The sequence below is a fragment of the Peromyscus maniculatus genome, chromosome 1, assembly GCF_049852395.1.
Source record: "Peromyscus maniculatus bairdii isolate BWxNUB_F1_BW_parent chromosome 1, HU_Pman_BW_mat_3.1, whole genome shotgun sequence".
Lineage (NCBI taxonomy): Eukaryota > Metazoa > Chordata > Mammalia > Rodentia > Cricetidae > Peromyscus > Peromyscus maniculatus.
In genome coordinates, this window is record NC_134852.1 from 92222315 (window position 1) to 92241391 (window position 19077).

A 19077-nucleotide genomic window follows, 5' to 3' on the forward strand; every position below is an offset into this window, starting at 1 on the left:
GCCAGCCATCTTCTCTGTGCGTCTAGAGGCCCCGGGGCAGCCTCCGCTCCGTCATCCAGGCTCTGGCCACACACGAACACTGCACGGTCCCTACCTGGAAGTCTGCTGCCTCCAGACGTGCTGCGCTGTTTACCTCTGCAAGCCTCGCCTTCCTCTGCTTCCTGTGCCCCGTGCCATGCAATTCAATTACCCGGTGTGGGTTTGGTCTTCCTGGCCTGCCCCTGACTGATACATCTGAGCAAAGCACCTTCTAGCTCACACATCACTCTCCGATTTCCGAAATTACTCATTGCTCTCGCTGAGGGAAACACTATCGCCTAGCAAGTGCCTGCTGGTAATCCCGCTCTCTGGGGAAACAAGAGCCCTGCTTTGTAACATTTGCCAAGTTTCTGCGATGTCAATACTCCCACCACGGCCAATTTCGAGCTATCAGTGTGACACCACTGAGCAGAGTGGGGAGCAGAGATCCAGAATGAGCTCCAGGAGGGGCGGGGACGAGAAAGCTTCTGAAACTCTGAGCATGAACGTCATGTCGTGAGACTGCAGCCCTCAGAGCTCTCCATGACGAAACCTCCATCAGCTTCACTGTGAATAATCAAAGACTTCATTTCCACACTGGTCCCGTGGCACACGCCGTCTCCCAGCTACTCAGGAAGCTGAGGGAGGAGGGGAGGGCACCTGGGCTCTCAGCCTTGTATTAAAGAGAGGAGAAGCTATATCTGCTGGGATGGCCTCAGGAGGCTGAGAAGAGCCCGCATGTTCAAGTGCAGCCTGAGCTTTTACACACTGAGTCCGTGTCTCAAAAACAATAAATAAAATTTACTTTAAAACATTGTTAGGTTTTTTCTTTCTTTTTTGTCTTTCGAGACAGAGTTTCTCTGTGTAACAGCCCTGGCTGTCCTAGGACTAGTTCTATCCACCAGGCTGGCCTCAAACTCACTGAGATCTGCCTGCCTCTGCCTCCCAATGTTTTTCTTATTCCCAAATATTTAAGTGCTAACAAAGAAAGTGTGTACCCCTTACCCATTCATACACTGAAGTCCCAATTCCCAGTGTGATATTTGGAGTTGGGGTCTAGGAATTAAGGCTAAATAAGGATGGGATCTATGGTGGTTTGAATGAAAATGGTCAGACATTACTGGGGGTGTGGCCTTGTTAGAGGAAGTGTGTCATAGGGGGTGGAGCTTTGAGGTTTCAGAAGCTCAAGCCAGGCCCAGTGTCACTCTCTTCCTGTGGCTGGTGGATCCAGATGTGGAACTCTCAGCTACCTCTCCAGCACCATGCTTCCCACCAAGATGATAATGGACTAGGCCTCTGAAACTGTAAACCAGCCCCAGTGTTTTTCTTTATAAGAGTTGCCATGGTCACGGTGTTTCTTCACAGCCATAGACCACTGACTACACTTCCTCCAACAGGGACGAAGGCAGAGCTCACTCCACTCCACCAGCAAGCAGAGGTCACAGTGCACACACAAAGCAGGATGTATCCTTTAGCCAAGCCGAGAGGACTCACCATGAACCCACCTTGCCAGCACTGACTAGTGCTCACACTCACAGGTGTGCAGAGACACACCAACACACAGACCCCGTCCCAACACACACCCCAGGAAAAACTCAAAAGAAATGAAAAGAGGTTAGGACAGAACTCAGCAGAGCCTGGGTTCACTCCCCATCTGAAAACTAACTAACTAAATGAATGAACAGCTATTTGCTTGTTACTGGTTTTTTTCACAATGTTTATTGGCCCTTAGACATTGTTTCCTTCTGTGAAAAAGTTCACACCCACATTCACACTCCAGCTCTCTTCTCACCACGAGGCAGTGAAGGACAGGAACAGCGCCGCCACTTCACACGTGAAGAGGTGGCTCCTGAGCCACCAGCCGCTTCCAGCCAGTGCTGTGTGTGCCACACGCCCACCACCTATCTCGGAGACTTGACTTGTGACCCGCCTGGGTGGCAGTCACTACCACCTTCATTCTACAGATGGGAAGAAGGGACAGAAGGGCAGGCTAACCGCCCTGAAGCCACAGCTGTGGTAGACCCGTGGTCACGCAGAGTCCTCCATCAGCATCCTTGCCACGCAAGCAAGGCCCCCTCTTCTCAGAGGCCCAGGAGGGAACTGCTGGTGTCAGCAGGAGGCCTGGAGGTCCACCCAGTCCCACACATGCAGAGAGGCATCACTTGCCGCTGATAACAACGTTCTGGGTTTGCAAGGGTGCCAGGTATGGGTGGTGACCAGAGGAGCAGCGTCTACCTCATTTCCGTCCAGGAAGATGTGGCCTCTATGAGTGAAAAGAGGCTCCACTTGGCCTTTCTTTCCACCCCACGATGTGACATCATAGATCTGCACTGTCCCATCAAAGCCTGGAGAAGAGCACAGAAAAGAGGAGTGACCCCACATCCCCCACTTTCCTGGACAACTTCCTGTCACAAGACACTTGGTGGCCACCCACAGAGAAAGCTCCACCTGCACCAGTGGGGGTGTATCCGTGAGCATCTGAGAATACCTATCACCCAGCCAGGGTACGTATCACAGCTAGGCCTGCGGGGGATGCACTGTGTATGTGCGTGCATGAGTGCATGTGTGCGCGTGCAAGTGCGTGTCAGTGTGCGCGCACGGGCATGAGTATATCTGTGTGTGTGTGTATGTATACGTGTGTCTGTGCATGTGGAGGTCAGCGAGGTGAACCTTAAGTACCATTTTTCAGGAATATTCCACCATGGTTTTTGTCATAGGGTCCTTTCATTGGCCTGGAACTCACTAATTTGGCTAGGCTGGCCAGCCAATGAGCCCTAGAGATCTACCTGTCTCTGCCTCCCTGGCGCTAGAATTATAAGAACATACTACCACATCCAGCTTTCCCCCACCTTTATCCCCGCTTCCTCTGTGTCTCTCTCCCTCTCCCTCTCCCTCTCTCTTTGTGAGACAGAGTCTCACTATGTAGCCCTGGCTGACCAGGAACACTCTATCTAGACCAGGCTGGCCTCAAACACACAGAACCACCTCCTCTGTCTTCCAAGTCTGGGATTAAAGGTATGTGGCGCCCACACCCGGCAATGTCCAGGTTTACATAATAGATTCTATTCTGGGATAAACTCAGATCCTCAAGCTTGCATGGCAAGCTTTACTGAGTTATGTCCCCAACTTCAACATGTGTCATCTCTAATCCTCATAACAATATCTCCACAGGAAATGGAGGCAGGAGAAAATTCAACCCTTTCAATTTGCTCCAAAGTCCAACCCCTCCACCTCCAGGTCCGCAGCGGACAGCCTTGCCTCGTCTTTAGGGTCGGCCTTCTTGTCCGTCTGCTGAGGTCCATCTGTCCCTATCCCCTGTTGCTGTTTCCTGTCCTCTCTGGCACACTGTGTTTCTTCTGCTCTTTCTGGATCCTGGAACTTTCCCTTTTTTCTGTCAACAGACCTTTCTCAGTGGCTTCTAGAGGCCCCAGTGAACTCACGCTCACAACGAGAACCCCCTGGCTTCAGGAGCCTGCTGCTGAGGCTACAGTAAAAACACAAGCAGACAAGCAGCCCGATGAGATGCTGCTGCCTTTCTGATGCAGCCTCTGTGCTGTGGAATGTTTGTTGAAGATGTGTTACATGTGTTTATGCTGTGGAGCATAATGCAAGGATGTGTTGCATTCTTTTAGGTTGCATTTGTTTAACTCTGTGAAGCTGTGTTACTTTGTCTAAAACACCTGATTAGTCTAATAAAGAGCTGAACAGACAATAGCAAGGCAGGAAAAAGGATAGGTGGGACTGGCAGAGAGAATAAACAGGAGGAGAAATCTGGGAGAAAAGAAGAGCAAAGAAGGAGAGCAGGACGTTGGGACCAGCCACTCAGCTACACAGCCAGCCACGGAGTAAGAATGAAAGTAAGATTCCGAAAGTAAGAAAAGGAAAAAGCCCAGAAGGAAAAGGTAGATGGAATAATTTAAAGTTAAGAAAAGCTGGCAAGAAACAAGCCAAGTTAAGGCCGGACATTTATAATTAAAAGTAAGCCTCTGTGTGTAATTATTTAGGAGCTGGGTAGTGGGCTCCCCAAAGAGTAAAAAACAACCAACACCTCTGGCTGTTCCAGATCGTACTGTCTACAATTCTTTCAACATACTTGACCCTCTGCTAGGCTTATAAGGCCCATTGCCAATTGGTGCCAAGTTCAGTGGCCAGGGTGGGGGATCGATGCGCCTTTGAGGAGTCCAGAGACCAAAGTGGTGTTCCTGGTAGGCAACCTGAACTTCGGCAGCTGGGTTAAGTATGGGGAGAGAGCAGTGGCGGAACAGACACATCTTTCCCAACAGTACCTGAAATAGCCAAGCAGTTGTCCAGGCCTGGAGCCCAAGTCACTCGCAGTAGCTCTGGGTCAGGGCTGGGTTTGGACACTGGGCACTGGGCTGAGCTCACAGGGTGACAGAGATTCCGGGGGTCAAGGAGACAGAGCTGCCCAGCTGAGCCAAGGCTGGCGATGCAGGGCCCAGGGCCTTGGCCTCTGTTCCTAACTTCTGCACACCATCTCTCTCCACTAGAGCCAGGGCTGGGGTTCAGAGTCTCCAGTGGCACCCACTTCTGGCGGGTGTCCACGAGCCCCAGCCGACCTGAGGTGCCACAGAAAGCAAAGGTGTCCGCATCTAGGACCTGAAGGCTGCTCAACAACTCATTATCACTGGTACCTAGGAGACAGGGGGAGAGAAAAGGTGCTGGGGTTGGGTGGGTCTGGCAATGTGGCAGGGCTGGCGGGCTGGGCCAGGCCTAGGCAGAACATGTCATGTTACACCTTCCTTCATCTTGCCAGCCTGCTCCACTGAGTGGGTGCTGGCCTGGAGGCCAGGGTTGCACTGCATGCCCCAGGTTCCCCCAGCATCTGGCAGAGGCTGGAGGATGTCTCTGGGCTGAGCCGGGATAAGGGAGAGAGCAGGCTGGAGGAGCCAGCAGGGGGCGCACTGTGGCAGTACCTGAGCTGTACATGATCTTCTGGGCTTCTAAGTCCACAGTCCTCAGGCCACTGAGCCGCGCCCCGTGGAGGATTCCAGGTGCCCCAGAGGAGAAGACAGACATTCGAGGCCAGAGACTCTCCTCTCTGTCCTGCACATCAATGGTCCTGACGGCTTCAATGACATCTGAGGGAAGGGAAGGGGCCAGAGTGCAGAGTGTCAGTGAGGGCGGGCCAGAACCCCGACATTTAGAAGGTCAGGGAGAGAGGGCGCTAAGGGCCGCGAGACAGTGCCGAGACAAAAGCACTCGGGGTTTTGCTCACATTCTTGAACCTGACAAATCACTTTCACGTCTTCATAATTTGTCTCATGAACTATTTCTGCAAATGGGAGACAATGAGTCATTGCAGCCATTTTGAAACCACACAGGTCTGCCGTGTTTGTCGGAGGGGAGATAGAAGGGAGAACATGGCATGCTGCTGAGGTCAGTTACATCTCTAGAGAAAGGTAACAAGTTCCGAGTTCAGGAACCGGCATAGCTTCTTCCAAAATATGCTGTGAGCTCCCACAGCCCGCCAGTCTAGCGGCTCACGGCGGTGATGAAGACGTTGCTGATGAAGACGGGAAAACAGGAAACAAATCTGAAAGATGTACTTTCATTTTAAAATATTTGCTTTGTTTATTATTGTATCTGCATGCACATGTGGAGGTCAGAGAACAACTTGCAGGTATCGGATTTTTGGTTCCACTGTGTGGCCCTGGGATTGGATTTAGATTGCCAGATGGTCAGCCTTGGCAGCAAGCACCTTCACCTGCCGAGACATCTTGCGGGACCTTTTTGTTTTGCTCTGTTTTTTTTTTTTTTTTTTTTTTTTTTTTTTGAGGCAGCATCCTGCTAGCCCAGGCTGGCCTCAAACTCTTGATTTTCCTGCCTCCATCTCCTAGTGCTGGAATGGAATACACATTATTTTAATTTTTGTCTGGTTCTCATTTCTGTAGTTTTGCTTTGTCTCAGCCTCGGGCTGTTCCGTTAGCTAGCTGTTTCTAATCTAATCTCTGCATTTTTTTTTTTTTTTTTTTTAAATTTTTGGAGGTAGGTCTCACTCTGTAGTCCAGGCTGGCCTCGAACTCACAGAGCTCTGCCTGCCTTTGCCTCCGGAGTGCCGGGATTCACTTGGTGCTTCTCTTGACGTGACCTGTAACAGTTTGGGACAAGTCATTTGCTGCACCAACTACTTAAAAGAGAAATTCTTTTTTTTTTTTTTTTTTTGGTTTTTTCGAGACAGGGTTTCTCTGCGTAGCTTTGCGCCTTTCCTGGAGCTCACTTGGTAGCCCAGGCTGGCCTCGAACTCACAGAGATCCGCCTGGCTCTGCCTCCCAAGTGCTGGGATTAAAGGCGTGCGCCACCACCGCCCGGCTAAAAGAGAAATTCTTGTTTTATGCTTTGTGTTTTCTTTCTCCAAAAAAGAACTACTTCAGACCCACACTGTATGAAGATGGTGATCTGTGTGGTCTCCAGTGTGAAAGGCCAGGCCTGGTCCGCACAGTGAGTGGATGGTATGAGAAGGGCACCGGTGGCTGAACAGAGTGTGCGGCGGCAGCTCCTTCCTGACAGTCCCCTGCACCATGAACGGTCTCCTGGGCCCTGAGGCCACGGCACCCTCAGGGCACTGCATCCAGATTTCTCAACACAGGAGCGCGAAGTGCTTGCAGCAGACACCACAGCTGAGCCGCAGGGCTGCAGCCGGTCTCTAGGGAGCACAAAAGCTGCACTGAGGCCACTTCAGCAGAGCCTGCCTGGCTCTCCTGTGCTGACAGCAAGGAGCCTGAAACCAGCCCTCCCCAGACGGGCTGCTCTGAGCTAGAGGAAGGCTCTCCACTGTGGGAAGGGAGACCATCTCCAAGATTCAGGAGGGGCTGGAATATAATTCAACATCAAAGCACTTGCCTGGCCTATCTGAGGCCTTGAATTCCCTCTCCATCCAGTACCATAATAATTACATATATACATAAAACCAGAATCCAGCCTCTTGCTGGGCAGTGGTGGCGCACGCCTTTAATCCCAGTACTCAGGAGGCAGAGGCAGGTGGATCTCTGTGAGTTCAAGGCCAGCCTGGTCTACATAGTGAGTTCCAGGACAGGCTCCAAAGATACACAGAGAAACTCTTTCTTGGGAAGAAAGAACAAATTATCGATGGACGCTATAACATGGACTGTCTTAAGAAGCATATGCTAAGGGACAGTGGCCAGACACAGAAGACTACATGAAAGGTCCCACTGACAAGACTTTTTCAGAACAGGCAGATCTCCTATAGAGAAACATGTTAGTGACGTCTGCAGCGGGGTGCGGGAGTGAGATTAACAGTAAATGGCTAGCAGATCTTATTGGGAGTAATAAAAATGTTCTAACACTGACTTATGATGATGACTGTAAAACTTGGCAGGTTTTCTCTAAAAGTCATTGACCTGTCCACTTGACTGGTAGGTAAAACATACCTCAATAAAATCATCAAACAGCAGCAGCATCAACCCCTACCACATGTGTAGGAAAGCAACACAGGAATGGGAAGGACCACACAGACAAGTGACAGGAGATGCTCAGGTCAGGGATGAGCTCAACAGCGTCCCCTGTGTGGCATGGGGGCCTGGGAGAAGTAGGACACTGTGGGAAGCTTTGCCACGGCGTGGTGTGGCCACTTCCTGCTGTGAGGTGCCTCTCACGGGAGGGGTGTGGAGGCCCACAGAGATTTCCAAGTGAGATCTGAGCTTGCTTTACCCAGCAGGGCTTTATAGGGGGATGGACTGACCACATTTGTGGTTACCAGGTGATTGGAAGGGTCTGCACTTGGCTGTGCTGGGGGGAGGTCTTTTGCTCCACCCCTTGGCATTTTTATAAAAAAGCCCTTTAGAAGAGACCAAAGGGGCCGGTGGATGTTGATCCAGGCCCTCCCGAGGCTATCCTGTGTTTCCCTCCACACTGTATTTCTATCTGACGTTTCTTATCCCTCTCTCCTCAAGAGTACCCTGGGGAAACAGTGGGAGCTGGCCTCCCACAGGGGGATGGAAGGAATGGCTGGATCAGGCTAAAGGGACGCATGCTCTGGTACCTGCCTGACAGGGACCTGCAGTCCCAGTGCTATTCCCCACACGGGGACTTCCTGGTCCTTCTCTGTGCCCCTTGGGAAGCAGTGTGACCTCCGGGCAGACTGCCGGGGAGCCTCTCGCTCACTTGGTACTCTCCTCCCCCAGAACTAGTGCACTGTGAAAAGAGGGACCTCCTCGAAGTCTTTTCCTCTTCTTTCCTCCAGCTGAGTGCTCCTGGGTGGCCCCAGCTCAGCACTTCCTCTGCCCCTGCCCAGCTGAGAGGCCCTGGCTCGCTGTGTTCTGCCAGGAGCTGGGTTGGTAAACTCAGTTCCTGCAGGAAGTTCGGAGAAGCTGCAGCAGTTCGGCCCGTCTGCCACCCTGTGGATGCTATCTCTCCTTTGCTGTACAAACGCAGGCAGGACCTGTGCTGTCCTGTCCCCCCCCCCCCCTTCAGTGCTTCTTTATGGCTCAGCAGAAGGGGCAGGAGTATGAGCCGCTTCCCTAAAACCTCAGTTTTCACCAAGTGAACGTCACTCACCACTGTCCTCTCCAATCTGCCACACCTGTAAGGAACACCCGGGAAGGCCACTGGTCACCAGCAACCTGTTCCAGAGAGACAGAAGATCAGTCCAGACAGAGGGGAGCTCACCCTCACCCTGGCAGCCTTTCCCCTCCGGCCCACTCAAGATCCCTAGAACCAGCTGCCCGCCCTCAACAGATGGGCAGGCTCACCCTGCTTTAGGGACAGGATCACAGCTCAGAGCCACAGACTGAGCCCAGGCTTCCACAGGTCATGATGGTCACCTAGAAAGGACACAAGTCGGGAGCCTGAACACATACCCTTGACTGAGACAGCTCTGAGAAGCTTCAGAGGACTTTCCACTCTGTGTTCGTCCCTGGAGCAACTCCAGAGACCTGTTGGCTCCCCCAGTCAAAATGGCTGCTAAGCTAACGGTTTCTTCACATGCTAAATCTACGTGTGCCCAAGGACCATGTGTGCCCACCCATGTCTGGAGACTGAGACGTGGGCACGGTGGTAAGAAGACAGGACACCGAGAGCATTTCCCGGCATCCCCAAAGAATGGAAGGTCTGAGACACAGACTGGCCATACCTGGTATCTGGCACGTGCTTTAGGTCAAAGACAGATCTGTCTGAAAATCCTCCATGGCGCACTTTGAAATCTCTCTCTGGGAATAAACCCTAAAATACAAATTGGTGAGGAGAAATCAGACAGCACCTGGTTTTTTCTTTCTTCTTTTTTGTTTTGTATTATTGAGGCAGAGTTTCTCTGTGTGGCCTTGGCTGTCCTGGAACTAATTCTGTAGACCAAGCTGGCCTCGAACTCACTGAGACCTGCCTGCCTCTGCCTCTGGGGTGCTGGGATTAAAGGCGTGCGCCACCACCGCCCAGCATAGCACCTGCTTTTCTTTCTTTTTTCCTTAAGATTTATTTTCTTTATGTACATTGGGGTTTTGCCTGTGCGAGGGTGCTAGATCCCCCAGAACTGGAGTTACAGACAGTTGTAAACTACCATGTGGGTGCTGGGAATTGAACCTGGATCCTTTAGAAGGGCAACCAGTGCTCTTAACTGCTAAGCCATCTCTCCAGCCCTAACACGTGCTTTACAGATGAACACTTCAGATGAGCACTAGGGAAGGAGGCCATGAAAGTTATTCAGCCGGACCTTGGCAGGCCGATGTCTGTAAATGTCTACACATGCAGCTTCTTTTTCTTCCTGACTATCTCCAAGCCTCCTTCTAGCCTGTCCCCTGTGCCTCTCATATGCGGCAAAAACTTTCCTTTTCCTCCTCCTCCTCCTGTTTTCAGAAGTCTCCCTGTGTAGCCTGGCTAGCAGCAGCAGTAACCACTAACTAGACTTACACAGCTACCACTCACACCTTCTCTTTCTCCAACTTAAAGACATTCCCTAAGGTTCTGTCCATGCTGCCTTCTCTTAATCCTCGGAGCCCACACCTTCATCCTAGGTGATCTTACCCATCTATCTGGTTTCTACCGACTCCTATACCCTAGTGCGTGTGTGTGTGTGTGTGTGTGTGTGTGTGTGTGTGTGTGTGTGTGTGTGTGATGCCACGTGGATTGAACAGAGGCCTTGCTCATGCTATGAGTGCTATACTACTGAGCTACTTCTCAAGCCCCTATATCTATTTTTAAAAATTATTTATTTGATGTGTCTGGGTATTTTGCCTGCATGCATGTCTCTGCACCACATGCACACCTGGTACCCTTGGAGGCCAGAAGAGGATGCTGGATGCCCTGGGACAAGGCTACAGAAGGCTGTGAGTTGCAGGGCGGGTGCTGGGAATCAAACGCAGGTCGTCTGGAAGAGCAGCAGGTGCTCTCAACCCCTGAATCCTCTCTCCACTCCCTAAATCTATTTTTGATAAAGTAAGATTGTCCTTTATCTGTAGCAGCTCTCTTGTGAACCACGACTTTCCTCAGCATTCACCCCTATGCACAGGAGCCTCCTTCTGCTAGGCTTTAAGGGCAGATCCAGAGCTTGTCAGGGACAGTACCTGGTGGGTAACAGGCACTCCAGAAATGCACAGTAAGTACAAGTTGACTCCTATAATCAGTTTCTCTATTTAAGTTACCTGGTTTTCCTTTACAGAGAGTCTGAGAGGTAGTATCAAATGAAGAATCTCATTCTTTTTCAAACTTTCATAACCAGCAACAAAGACTCCTGAAACAAAACAGTAACTATGACCAACTGTGAGAAACATCGTGGGTCCTGGCTGGATTTATAAATTCCCCCAAAGGATAAATTTCTTCCCCGTTCATTAGTGGGCAGCCTTGTGTCAGGGGATGGAAGTTGGATGGGTCTCTCTAAAGGCTGAGACCTGAAAACTCAGCCCAAGAGGCAGAAATTCATCTCCTTCAGTGGCAGGCTAGGTGTATTACCTTTTTCACCAATCCACTCAAGGACTCGAGTGGCTCCTGAGAGGTCAAATGCATGGAAATCTTGGTACCTGCAAGGATGGGGATATAAACATCACATGGTGCACGATACTGTGCAGCTGAGCAAGTACTCTGAGATCACTGCAGGATTAGTAGATCCAGGCTCTGGAGTCAGGTAAATGTGGGACTCAAGTCTTTTTTCCGCATTTTACTCCCTGTGTGAACAGGACCAGGCACCGATCCTTGGTTCTTATCTGTGGAACCCCCAGGGTTCCGCAAAGTTGATTTCTCCAAGTTGAGATGAACAATCAATTGGAAACCCTGTGTTCGGGTTAACCTAGAGGCCGGTGCAACATAACCAGCCTTCACGAGTGAGCATCTGGTCACGTTACTTGCTTACAAAAGGACCGAGAGGCGGAGATCGGGACCCTCCGCCCGGCCGTGTCTGGGCACCGCCCGCGAGCCCGCACCCGGGGCCCTGCTGCCCACGCCTGCTCCCACTGCCCACCAGCCCACGGCCCGATTTACAAGCGCAAAGACTCCACCAGCCAGTCCTCCGCGAGCTCCATAGCAACTCTTGCTTCCGCCACTCCACTTCCGCCAGGCAGACGTCCCGGGCGGGCGCGCGCTCTCGCGAGGAGAGGGCGTGGTCTCCCGCCTCGCGGTGTCGGGAGCGCTCGGAGCTGCGCGGAGCTCAGTTGATGCTTCCTGGGTTCTGTGCGCAGCGTTCGGGTCAAAAGGACGCAAAAACAGATTCTTCGATATCAGCTGCATGCATGACCGGAGCAGACATCGAATATGCCCGTGTTTTAGGATCAAGTATATGTAGCCAAAGAGCCGTCAGTGTCCCAAAGCTAGGTACAGTACAGACTTAATTGGAACTACGGTGAACAGTTCATTTAAAAGTTTGCGTGAATATGTCCGTGAAGGATACTTTCGGATTTTTTTTTTTAACTAAAGGAATCTTGTTGGGCTAGGGATGTAGCTCAGCTGGTAGAGTGCTTGCCTAGCATGCACGAAGTTTGCTTTCCAGAACCACGTAAACCACCCCGACTCCCCGGCATGGTGGCGCACGCCTGTGATTCCAGTGCTCAGGAGATAGAGGCAGGAGAATCAGAAGTTTTAGGTCACCACCTGCTACACCTGCTCGAGACCAGTCTACGTTACACAAGACACTGTGTCAATAAAGTATCTGACACTCTCGTTTTTATTCAATGCCTTTGGCAACCTGTACGGAGGTCCCTACATCCAGAGGAGAGTAAGAACACAGCAGGGCTGGATTCCGAAGTGGTTCTCTCCTGTATGCGCCAGGTACAGCTTGGCTTGGGATGAGAGATGGGGTGAGTGTAGCATAGTGTAGGCAGCCCCCCATCGCAGGCAAAGAAACTTTAGGTGGTAGAAATGCAAAGGACCAGGGCAGCCAGCATAGTACATGGTGGCTGAGGGTTGGCAATCATTCATTGCCTGGTTGGAGCCATGGTGAGGGGTGAGGGGGCTTCTCCCAGACCACCCCATCTCGACAAACATACCACTCTCCAGAGCTCTTACCCCTTTCTTCAAATGGGGGTGGAAGAAGAGGCCCAGACATTCTGTGTAAAGAGCAGTATTTTTATTCACAACTTCACCAGGGAAGCAAGAAATAGAGCAGGAAAGACTCTGTGTCTGCATCATCAACATTCCTGGTGACCCAGCCAGAAATCACAGCAATGGAGTAACACGTTTGAGCTTAGGATTTACATCCAGATGGGGCCACGGCTGGAGTTCCATTCAGCAGCTTCCCCGGACGGACACATTCCAAGCCAAGGTGCTGTGTCTGTCCTGTCACTGGCATCACTTCCTCAGGACTGGCTGCAGCAGCCTCCTGTACTGAAGGCAAAAAGAGGAGATGACCCTCCAGTCCACAAGCGTGGGGATATGCTGGCTGCGCCCAGAGGTGGGCAGGGGCAGGCTCTCGGCTGGGTCGGAATGAATACCTTTCCCCCTGAAAGGCCTGAGAGGACTCAGGGGTAATGGTTTCCCTAGAATGGAGCACCAGTTTCACAGGGTAGTCATGACAACTAAAGAACATCCCAGAAATCAAGTCCGCGGTGACACTCCGCTACCTCCCCACGCTCTGCTCCAGACCTCTCTGATGCTCCCCGCCACTGGCCCGGGCAGTGTCCCTTCCTCTGAGAGTCTCTGGTTGCTCTTGGTATTTCAGGCCTTCAAAATAATGCCCCTCGAGGGGAGGCTGCGTCTCTTTGGACTCTGCCAGCCCAAGCTTCTGGCTCTTGCACCTGCGGTTCCTGGCATGGTTGCTGCGGCTGCAGGTAGACGGTCTCTAAGGACGGTCTCTCCTTTCGGCATGCGGGCATGCGCACACTGAAGGGAGTCAGCAGCAGGTACTGTGGGGGCTTGCAGACAGGTGGGAGGAGCTCCCGCTTACCAAGGGCTTTCTGCGTGCCCAGCACCAGACTGTGCATGTGACGTAAAGGTGGGCCTGCTATTTCCATTTCATGAAGAACATGAGGCTCAGAGCAGCAGTTCAGTGACATTTCTAAGGTCACCCAGCTCCTAAGTAGCTAGGTGTGGCCCCAGCACACATCCTACCCCACCACACTGCTTTCTGCACACAGCAATAAGCACCAGGGACAGTGGTGAGCAATGGGGACAGACCAGGAGCAGAGAATGGAGGAGCTGCCACCCAGCCAGGCTTGACCACCACGGGTTAGTGCTTTATAACCAGGGGTGATTTGAGCCAGCTTCCACCCAGGGGACGTCAGCTTGATGTCTACAGGCTTTTTTGGTTTTTTTTCCCCCAAAACTCCTGGTCTTAAACCAGCCTCCTGCCTCAACCTCTGAAGCATCAGGGACCCCAGGCAAGTGCACCATTCTTGACCTGGAGGGAATTTTGGTTATCACAACTTGGTGAGGAGAGGGGATGTGTTACTGGATCTGACAGGTAGAAACTGGGTAGGGATGGATTAAGCATCCTAAATGCACAGGACAGTCCCCCAGAGCCTATGCTGTCAAGAGCACTGACGTGTGATAAAAGCCTGCCATCGGAAAATGGACGGGAGGCTGGAAAGCGAGCTGCTTCTGCGTTCTGTCTCCGCTGGTGACTTCCCTTCCCACCTCTAGGCCTCAGAGGTCACAGCTCACACCACAAGCACAGACTGGAACCGCAACGGTGGGCTTGGCTAGTGCAGTGGATGACAAGAGGGATGGACAAGGCTGTGTGGACGGAGGAGGAAGGTCTGTTTAAGGGGCTCGGATAATCCTAGTCTGTGACTTCAGACCGGCGCTGGGCAAAGAGGAACTTCTTTCCCATGCAGTCTGCTGCACCATTTGCCGGTCTTTGGGATATTCCCCCTTTGAGGCCTGGGACCCTGGCTTTCTGGAATCCATACCCATCATGCCCTGGCTAGGCAGTCCCACCCTGAACCACAGCTGGGTGGCAATTCTTGCATGTTGGTGCTGGGGTAGGGGCTCACCTGAATTGGGGAAGCTGGGCCACTGAGGTTCATGCCTAAAGCTTTCTTTAGCAGAAGGATCCTGAGCGGATCATGACTCAGCTGCACGCTCTGGTCCCTCTGGGTGTTGGGAGGTGCTGTCCCCACCAGCGACAGACTTGGGGGCTCCAGACTCTTCTTGCCCATGAAGTGACCTGAAATGGAGGTGCCAAGGTACATGGAAGCTAAGGAATGAGGACCCTATTACCATAAGCAAGTTCTGGTCTATTCCACCTTTCAGCTCTCACAGAGGGAAGACAAAAAAAAAAAGAAAAAACCTTCCTCCTCAGCAAGAAACCACAGACATCTGGGTGTAGGCAAAGCTGACGGCCTCAGCTTTTCCCGACCCCCTGGAGGTCAGCACCACTGGAAGAAGGGTAGATAGCCTGGGACCAGGGAGACCTGCCAGGGATGGAAGTGGAGATGGTGTCTCGGAGACAGATGTGCAGAGAAGACATGAGTGAGAAAATCCCGGCAGTCTGCCTAAGGGAAGGGGACCGACGACGACGGCAACCAGATCTAAGATGCTGGCCTAGCTATGCCTTAAACTTGCTTAGTGGATTATCGTAGCCAAGCCCCTGACTCTGGATCTGACCTGTTAATTCCCACCTGTTAAAGTTGAGGTCCCCCACCCCCCGGGGTCTGCAGGAGCTTCGCCACTATAAGCCTCCAGAGAGCTGAAAGGAAACTGGGGACCGAGGAGAATGAGGCACGCTTATTGGGGTCCCCCTAAGACTTACCGGTCGCCCAGAGGTTGCCCCGGGGGTGCACGCGGATCTTGCTGGCTCGGCTGCGGGGCTCCGGGAGATCCCAGTTGAAGGAGGCGACGCCGGCAGTGAACAACACGAAGAGGAGGAGACTGCGGAGCAGCCGAGAGCCCCCTGCCCGCCGGGTCATGGCTGTGCCAAGCGGGCTCTTCTCGGGCACTAGTTGGCGAAGCCCGCCTTCCAGTCTTTTAAACTACAGTCGGAGCCGAGCCTGCTAGAGGCGCTGAGCCCGCCCCGCCCCGAGCCCCGCCTTCTGCAGGCTCCGCCCCCAAAGCCACGGGGTGGGCACGGTCTCACTGGAGTCTGGGCAGAAACCCACCACAGTTCGTGTGCAACCTGGCGTGTGGCACTGCCCCACAGCAAAGGTGGTTCCCAAGACCCTCCTTGGCCACCAACACCAGCTTTCTACCATCATGTCGTTACATCAACCCTTAAAGCTTCTCCTTGAGGCTAAAGTGGAGCAAAAAGTCCTGCTCCTGGCAGCGTGGGTGTTTGGCGTCACCTAGCAGAACTACATAAAGGAATTCTGTCACCTCCTCCGTCTCAAGGCATCTGACCCTTGCTTGCACCTCTCTGCTCTCTCACAAATAGCACACACTTGGGTATCCTGGGAAAGTTCTGTGCCCAGAATGGGGATAAAACGATGGGAAGTGGGGAGCGAGGAGTGGTACCATTTGGAGCACCTGGTCTATCACAGAGGCAGGAGGCGGACCTGCCACATGAGTCAGAGAAGTGCAGAGCGCTGGGCCAGGTGATGCTTTCTTCTATTGTAAAATGGAAATAACCATACTGCCTATACCTTTAATAGTTATACATTTTCCAGTGTAACGATGTGTTAAGGAGCAGCACTCTGTCTTCTCCAGGAGCTATCTTAACTGGTCTTGGAAAAATACCTTCAGCCATCACTGGCATCACTTAATGAGCAGGGGCAGATATGTGCCCCAACCCCTTTATTTTTGTTTAGCTGTTCGCTGCACACCAACATTTGGAGCACTGTGAGAGGGTCAGGAGGGGGCACCAACTCCCTGCTACCAAGACTTCCTTCCCCTCCTCATTGGAAACTAGGTCAAGGAATGATGGAGGGGATGGGGTGTGAAGTCTTGGATCCTTTCGTGGGACATGACAGATGATCTTTGCTTTTTTTTTTTGAGACAAGGTCTTGCTATGTAGTCCTGGCTGTCCTGGAACTCACTATATAGACCAGACTGTCCTGGAACTCAGTATATAGACCAGACTGTCCTGGAACTCAGTATATAGACCAGACTGTCCTGGAACTCAGTATATAGACCAGACTGCCCTGGAACTCACTATATAGACCAGACTGCCCTGGAACTCACTATATAGACCAGACTGTCCTAGAACTCACTATATAGACCAGACTGTCCTGGAACTCACTATATAGACCAGACTGTCCTGGAACTCAGTATATAGACCAGACTGTCCTGGAACTCACTATATAGACCAGACTGTCCTAGAACTCACTATATAGACCAGACTGTCCTGGAACTCAGTATATAGACCAGACTGTCCTGGAACTCACTATATAGACCAGACTGTCCTGGAACTCAGTATATAGACCAGACTGTCCTGGAACTCACTATATAGACCAGACTGTCCTGGAACTCAGTATATAGACCAGACTGTCCTGGAACTCACCATATAGACCAGACTGTCCTGGAACTCACCATATAGACCAGACTGTCCTGGAACTCACCATATAGACCAGACTGTCCTAGAACTCACCATATAGACCAGACTGTCCTAGAACTCACTATATAGACCAGGCTGTCCTGGAACTCACTATATAGACCAGACTGTCCTGGAACTCACTATATAGACCAGACTGTCCTAGAACTCACTATATAGACCAGACTGTCCTGGAACTCACCATATAGACCAGACTGTCCTGGAACTCACCATATAGACCAGACTGTCCTGGAACTCACCATATAGACCAGACTGTCCTAGAACTCACCATATAGACCAGACTGTCCTGGAACTCACCATATAGACCAGACTGTCCTGGAACTCACCATATAGACCAGACTGTCCTAGAACTCACTATATAGACCAGACTGTCCTGGAACTCACTATATAGACCAGACTGAGTTGAATTTATAGCAATCCTCCTGTCTCAGCTTCCCAAGGCGTAGGATTCCAGGTGTGAGGCACTGTGCTTGATTTGCTGTCCTAACTCCCACTCATAGCTGGCTGAGCAAGGCCTGGCGGGCCTATGGCCCTCCATCCCAGAAGGGGGTCTTTGATGTTCTTGTGGACGTCAGAGGTTAACACACTGGATTTTCCTCAGCTGTCCTCCACCTTTGTGTTGTGTGCATGTGTGTGCGCACGAACACCCACACGTGGAGGCCAGAGGACAACTTTCAGGGGTCAGTTCTTCCTGAATTGTTTGAGGCACGACTCTCTTATTTCTGCTGCTGCGCCAAGTCATCCAGTTCAGCAGGCCGATGAGCTTCTGGATTCCTCTCCCGTCTTGCCATAGGAACCCCGATTACATGTATGTGACACTACATACAGTTTTCATGTGGGTTCTAGGGATCTGACCTTAGGTTGGGCTTGCTACAAGTGCTTTCACCCAAGTCATCCCCCCCCCCCCCCCTAGTTTTTGAGGTAGGCCCTCTTGCTGAACCTGGTGCTTACGGAGTTAGGACTGGCTCGTCAGCAAGCCTGGGAATCCTCCTGTCCCAGCTCCCCAGCACTGGGATTTTAGGTGCTGGCCAACAACCCTGGGTTTTTATGTGGGTGCTGGAAATCTGGACTCAGGTCCTCACGCTTGTGAGGCGAGCACTTTACCGGACCATTCCCAGTCCCAGGGACGCTTTCCGAGGCTGTGACACTGAGGAGCTGGAGCGTGGCACACGGGGCAGTGGCAGTCCATTTCACTCTCCTTGCTTCTCACCCCCAACCTGACATTCACACCTCTCCGCTTTCTTGTCACAGCTCAGCCATGGTGTGCAGATATAGCTCTTACCACCTTCCCGTAATCATCACCCTCTGATTCCCTCCTTCTCTTCTGCATCCATCACCCTCCCAGACCGTCTCTGGTCCATGGACTAGAGACCAAGGGGAAGCGTTGAGTGAGCGCTCCTTTCCTTAACCGCTTGAAGGAACTTACTTGACAAGCTTCTCTCTTATGTTACCGGCAAAGGCCACCCCAGAGGTTGAGTTAGCTGCCTGGACATTCCCCGGAGTCAGCCTTCAGTTCTGTCAGGACACTTTTGGGGCACTGCCTCGCGCTCCCAAAGCTGTGAGAACAGACACAGTCCCCCTAACACGCACTCCTGTTTCCCCATGCTATCATTTCAGCACCAACTGCAGTCTGAGTTCTCAGGGAGCGGAGCTAGTGGGCGCGACCCCTCCGGTCCCAGTGCTCTCCTGTGGGAGACCCTGAGGCCTTGAGTTCTGTTCTCACAAGTTCCCTTACACCGAGGGTCAGCTCCACCTAACACATACTCGGGTCATGGCTTAGAAGAGAAAGCCGGGACGCCACTACTCAGCTGAGCAGCGTTCCTAACTATCTGCATATAGTGTTGAGGCATTTAAGGGGACAGTTACATAACCAAAGTAATACTTTCAACCCCAAAGAGGGTTTTAAAAAAGGCTTTGGATCTTAGAGACTTAGATTCACTGTAGAGCTGAAGGCTGGCCTTGAAATCAAAAATCCTCTTGCTTCAATCTCTCCAGTGCTGGGCTGTGTGCTCCATCACATGTAGGAATCTGGTAGAGAATCCACTACTTCTAAGAGATTTGATCGTCTGAGCAAAGCTGAGGAGGGGCTTTGCAAAGAGGTTTGCTGCCATAGCCCGTTCAGCTCGCAAAGGTAGGACAGGGTATGGCAGCCAGGGCGGTAGCACAGTCAGAACAGCAGA

At 51.9% G+C, this 19077-nt stretch overlaps 2 protein-coding genes across 3 annotated transcripts; both read right to left on the bottom strand.

Annotated features, from left to right (window-relative positions):
• Positions 1-1730: 1730 nt before the first annotated feature.
• On the bottom strand, positions 1731-11551 carry Wdr73 (WD repeat domain 73). Its single transcript, XM_006969989.4, has 8 exons — positions 11461-11551; positions 10936-11003; positions 10629-10717; positions 9128-9216; positions 8554-8618; positions 4953-5117; positions 4305-4670; positions 1731-2363 (listed from the first exon to the last, which is right to left on the bottom strand). The coding sequence occupies exons 1-8, from the start codon at positions 11499-11501 to the stop codon at positions 2128-2130; spliced, it is 1119 nt and encodes a 372-aa protein (XP_006970051.2). The 5' UTR covers positions 11502-11551; the 3' UTR covers positions 1731-2127.
• A 968-nt stretch (positions 11552-12519) lies between these two features.
• On the bottom strand, positions 12520-17791 carry Nmb (neuromedin B). Of its 2 annotated transcripts, none has more exons than XM_006969987.4 (3): positions 15164-17791; positions 14406-14578; positions 12520-12793 (listed from the first exon to the last, which is right to left on the bottom strand). In XM_006969987.4, the coding sequence occupies exons 1-3, from the start codon at positions 15318-15320 to the stop codon at positions 12659-12661; spliced, it is 465 nt and encodes a 154-aa protein (XP_006970049.2). In that variant the 5' UTR covers positions 15321-17791; the 3' UTR covers positions 12520-12658. The 2 variants fall into 2 exon arrangements, with proteins under 2 accessions (XP_006970049.2, XP_006970050.2); XM_006969988.4 differs by having other exon boundaries at positions 12520-12798; positions 15164-17790.
• Positions 17792-19077: the final 1286 nt, after the last annotated feature.

What these genes read in the sequence shown, in the direction of transcription:
- Wdr73 (XM_006969989.4), bottom strand. Translation starts at nt 11,501, where the DNA reads ATGGAGCTCGCGGAGGACTGGCTGGTGGAGTCTTTGCGCTT. An exon ending in AAGCACGTGCCAGATACCAG is followed by an intron (nt 8,619 to 9,127) that starts GTATGGCCAGTC and finishes TCTCTGGAACAG; the next exon opens with GTTGCTGGTGACCAGTGGCC. An exon ending in CAACTGCTTGGCTATTTCAG is followed by an intron (nt 2,364 to 4,304) that starts GTACTGTTGGGA and finishes GCTCTTCTCCAG; the next exon opens with GCTTTGATGGGACAGTGCAG.
- Nmb (XM_006969987.4), bottom strand. Translation starts at nt 15,320, where the DNA reads ATGACCCGGCGGGCAGGGGGCTCTCGGCTGCTCCGCAGTCTCCTCCTC. An exon ending in GGGCAACCTCTGGGCGACCG is followed by an intron (nt 14,579 to 15,163) that starts GTAAGTCTTAGG and finishes CCTCCATTTCAG; the next exon opens with GTCACTTCATGGGCAAGAAG. An exon ending in GCCCAGCTTCCCCAATTCAG is followed by an intron (nt 12,794 to 14,405) that starts GTGAGCCCCTAC and finishes CCTTCAGTACAG; the next exon opens with GAGGCTGCTGCAGCCAGTCC.